At 43.1% G+C, this 4296-nt stretch overlaps 1 protein-coding gene across 1 annotated transcript; it reads right to left on the bottom strand.

Moving 5' to 3' along the window:
- Window positions 1-2570: 2570 nt before the first annotated feature.
- On the bottom strand, window positions 2571-3807 carry LOC102752272 (ATP-dependent RNA helicase DDX3X-like; the record flags this gene model as incomplete). The annotated part of the gene is given in 3 exon segments (XM_015564296.1): window positions 2571-3151; window positions 3154-3681; window positions 3684-3807. Coding segments are annotated over 3 exon segments (1233 nt in total), but the record flags the coding sequence as incomplete, so codon positions are not given.
- Window positions 3808-4296: the final 489 nt, after the last annotated feature.

Raw genomic sequence — 4296 nt, 5'->3', positions numbered from 1 at the left:
CCCCCCCCACCCCTTTCCCCCTGAGAATTGTCAGTCCATTCCCTTTCTATGCCCCTGATTCTATTATATTCACCAGTTTATTCAGTTCATCAGATTTTTTTTTTTGATTTTAGCCCAAGTTCAGTAAATTTATTTTGTCAAAACAATTGATATCTTGAGCATTACTGAGCCAACAGGACATCAAAATAAAAAGTTGTCTAAAGTTAAAGGCACAGTACATTAACAAACAAATGATCCTCAGTCACAAATTATAAATGCAGTTTGGGATGGGGGTTGGTGGGAGGGGAGTTAATCCAAACGACAGCAATGAAGTCTTCAAACCACCTTCCAAACAGGGCTGCTGATTGTTCATCTCTTCGTGTGACCTTGAGCTCCCTTTAAAAAAAAAACATTTCAGTGGAGAATCACAGCTGGTAATGTACTGCAAGTTCTTAAAGCTTCACAAGGTATAGTCTGGCTAAGTTACATGTGGTTTCCATATTAGCTTGTTTGGCAGGGTGACCTACTGCAAAGCAGTCAACCCCTTGGGAGTTGTAATTTCCTCTGTAGCCATCGCTGTTGTAAAAGCCTCCATAGCCACCTCCACCAAACCCTCTGCTGCTGCCATGGCCACCTCCCCCACTGTGGCTGCTGCTGAAGCTGGAACTGCTGGCACAGCTGCTCTGCAGATAGTCTCTGGTACCAAATCCTCCTCTGAATCGACTACTCTTAGATTGTCCGTGACTGCTACCCTTGTAGTGGTTACAGTTGTGAGTACACAAAACACAGGCTTTATTCTTATATTATTATTTATTAAATATTGTATTATTTTTCCATATAAATGATTGTCAGCCTACTTTTGCCCCACCCTGCAGTTTCTGAGGGCCACAAACTGGGTGGCTTAAAACAACAGACATGTACTGTCCCCCAGTTCTGGAGACCAGAAATCCAAAATCAAGGTGGCAGCAGGGCCATACTTCCTCCGAAGGCTTTAAGGAAGACTCCTTACCTGCTTCTTCCAGCTCCCAGTAGTTGTCCACAATCCTCGGTATTCCTGGCTTCATAGCTGCATTACTCCAATCTCTGCCTCTCTCTTCAATGTCCTTCTTCATTCTGTGTGTCTCTGTCTTCGTTTCTCTTCACTTCCTGAAAGGACAAGTCATACTGAATGTAGGGCCCACACTCATCTAGTATGACCTCATCTTAATTTAATTACAGCTCAGTGGTTGAGCTGTAATTATGAACCAGAAGGTCAGGGTTCGATTCCAGGTTGGGGCACATGCCTGGGTTGTGGGCTTGATCCCCAGTGGGGGGTGTGCAGGAGACAGCTGATCAGTGGTTCTCTCTCATCATTGATGTTTCAATCTCCCCTTCTCCTTTCCTCTCTGAAAACAATAAAAAAACATTTAAAACAATTTAATTACATCTGCAAAGATTCTATATTCAAAAAGGGTCGTAATCTGAGGTTCCATGGAGGACATGATCTTGGGGGGACACTTCAACCCAGTACATCTAGTATCTCCCCTTGGGGGCAGTGAGAAACTTCAGTATCCTATGATTTTCCTTCTGGGGAGGGTTGTGTTCTGTGCTGCCAAATGACCTTTAAGATAGTGGTCCCCAAGGATGCATGTCCTCAAGGCCGTTGGTGTCTTTCCTCGTGGCTTCGGGATCTGAGAGACTATCCTATTTTCTGGGTTATGTTAGTCTGAGGGCATCCCACAGTGCTTGGGTCCCAAGTGTCTGTGGGGTGTTATCAAGACTCAAGGAATGCAGATGGAATTCTACAGTAGTAACAATAACCATAGTTGAAATTTATTATTGCTTACTGGGCCAAGAAACTAATTGCTTTGCAAGGCCTCCATCAGGAGGGTACTATCCCATTTTTTTAAAAATTCTTTATTGTTGAAAGTATTACATATGTCTCCTTTTTCCTCCACTGACCTCTCCCCACCCACTCCCGCCCCCCAGCACATGCCCCTTCTCCATTGTCTGTGTCCATTAGTTATGCTCATATGCATGGATACACGTCCTTTGGTTGATCTCTTAACCCCCCAACCCCCGCCTTCCCTCTGAGGTTTGAGGGTCTGTTCAATGCTTCTATGTCTCTGTATCTATTTTTGTTCATCAGTTTATGTTGTTCATTATATTCCACAAATGAGTGAAGTCATGTGATATTTATCCCTCTCGGATTGGCTCATTTTACTTAGCATATTACTCTCCAGGTCCATCCATGCTGTTGCAAATGGTAGGAGTTCTTTCTTTTTTATAGTAGCATAGTATTCCATTGTATAGATGTAATACAGCTTTTTATTATTTTTAAAATAAATCTTTATTGTTCAGATTATTACAGTTGTTCCTCTCCTCCCCCCTCACAGTACATTAACAAACAAATGATCCTCAGTCACAAATTATAAATGCAGTTTGGGATGGGGGTTGGTGGGAGGGGAGTTAATCCAAACGACAGCAATGAAGTCTTCAAACCACCTTCCAAACAGGGCTGCTGATTGTTCATCTCTTCGTGTGACCTTGAGCTCCCTTTAAAAAAAAAACATTTCAGTGGAGAATCACAGCTGGTAATGTACTGCAAGTTCTTAAAGCTTCACAAGGTATAGTCTGGCTAAGTTACATGTGGTTTCCATATTAGCTTGTTTGGCAGGGTGACCTACTGCAAAGCAGTCAACCCCTTGGGAGTTGTAATTTCCTCTGTAGCCATCGCTGTTGTAAAAGCCTCCATAGCCACCTCCACCAAACCCTCTGCTGCTGCCATGGCCACCTCCCCCACTGTGGCTGCTGCTGAAGCTGGAACTGCTGGCACAGCTGCTCTGCAGATAGTCTCTGGTACCAAATCCTCCTCTGAATCGACTACTCTTAGATTGTCCGTGACTGCTACCCTTGTAGTGGTGTTCGTAAGCCATGCTTTCCAGCCAAGATGGCACTTCTTGCTTCGCTTCAATGAGCAGATCCAACAAATCCTTTGTGATGTTTATGTTCCTCTCATTAAAGAATGAGGTGGCAAGGCCAAGGTTTCCTACAGGTCCTGTACGGCCAATGCGATGGACATATTCTTCAATATCACCTAGCAAGTCAAAATTGATGACATGTTTCACATTTGAAATGTCCAGGCCTCTTGCTGCTCCTGCTGTAGCCACTAGAATCGGGCTTTTCCCTGATGGAACTGGTGCAGAGCCTCCTCTCTATCTCTCTGAAATTGGTCTCCATGGATACTGGTGCATGCATATCCTTCATGGTATAAGAAATCCTCCAGAGAATCTGCACCCTTTTTGGTCTCTACAAACACTAAGGTGAGTGAATCCTTGCCTGTTGCATTTAGAAGGTCAAGCAGAAATGACCGCTTGTCTGCCTCTTCCACCCACACTACTTTCTGTGTGATGTTCTCAGAGGTAAAGCCAACTTTTCCTACAGCCAAGAAGATATATTCGTCCAAGAAATCGCAAGCAAGCCTCTGTATTTCCTTGGGGAAAGTAGCACTAAACATCATAGTATGGCGCATGCCCTTTGGTGGCATCGTATCTTGTTCAACTATTCTACGAATCTGAGGTTGAAACCCCATATCCAACATCCGATCAGCTTCATCCAACACCAAGTATTTGCAGAAGTCTAATCCGATCTTGCCTCTTTCCATCATATCCACTAGACGTCCTGGAGTAGCTACTAACAAGTGGCATCCACGTTCTAAGTCTGCTGACCAATATTGGCACCACTGTAAACAACACAAGGACAAACTCTAGATCTGTATGAAAATTTCCTGGCTTCCTCATAAATCTGTACTGCCAATTCTTTAGTTGGTGCTAATACCAAGGAGATTTTTTATTCACTTGATTTTTAGATTCGCTTGTTGATAGCTATGTATTTGTTGTTCCTAATTTTTATCTTTACTTTCTTCTTCCTCTTCCTCTTCTTAAAGAATACCTTTCAGCATTTCATATAATACTGGTTTGGTGGTGATGAACTCCTTTAGCTTTTTCTTATCTGTGAAGCTCTTTATCTGACCTTTAATTCTGAATGATAGCTTTGCTGGGTAAAGTAATCTTGGTTGTAGGTTCTTGGTATCCATCACTTTGAATATTTCTTGCCACTCCCTTCTGGCCTGCAAAGTTTCTGTTGAGAAATCAGCTGACATTCATATGGGTACTCCCTTTAGGTAACTGACTGTCTTTCTCTTGCTGCTTTTAGGGTTCTCTCTTTGTCTTTTGCTCTTGGCATTTTAATTATGATGTGTCTTGGTGTGGTCCTCTTTGGATTCCTTTTGTTTGGGGTTCTCTGCGCTTCCTGGACTTGGAAGTCTCTTTCTTTCAC

This window comes from Myotis davidii, unplaced genomic scaffold (assembly GCF_000327345.1).
Source record: "Myotis davidii unplaced genomic scaffold, ASM32734v1 scaffold341, whole genome shotgun sequence".
Classification (NCBI taxonomy): domain Eukaryota; kingdom Metazoa; phylum Chordata; class Mammalia; order Chiroptera; family Vespertilionidae; genus Myotis; species Myotis davidii.
The sequence above is the reverse complement of the archived record's forward strand: the minus strand, read 5'-3'. Positions and strand labels throughout refer to the sequence as shown.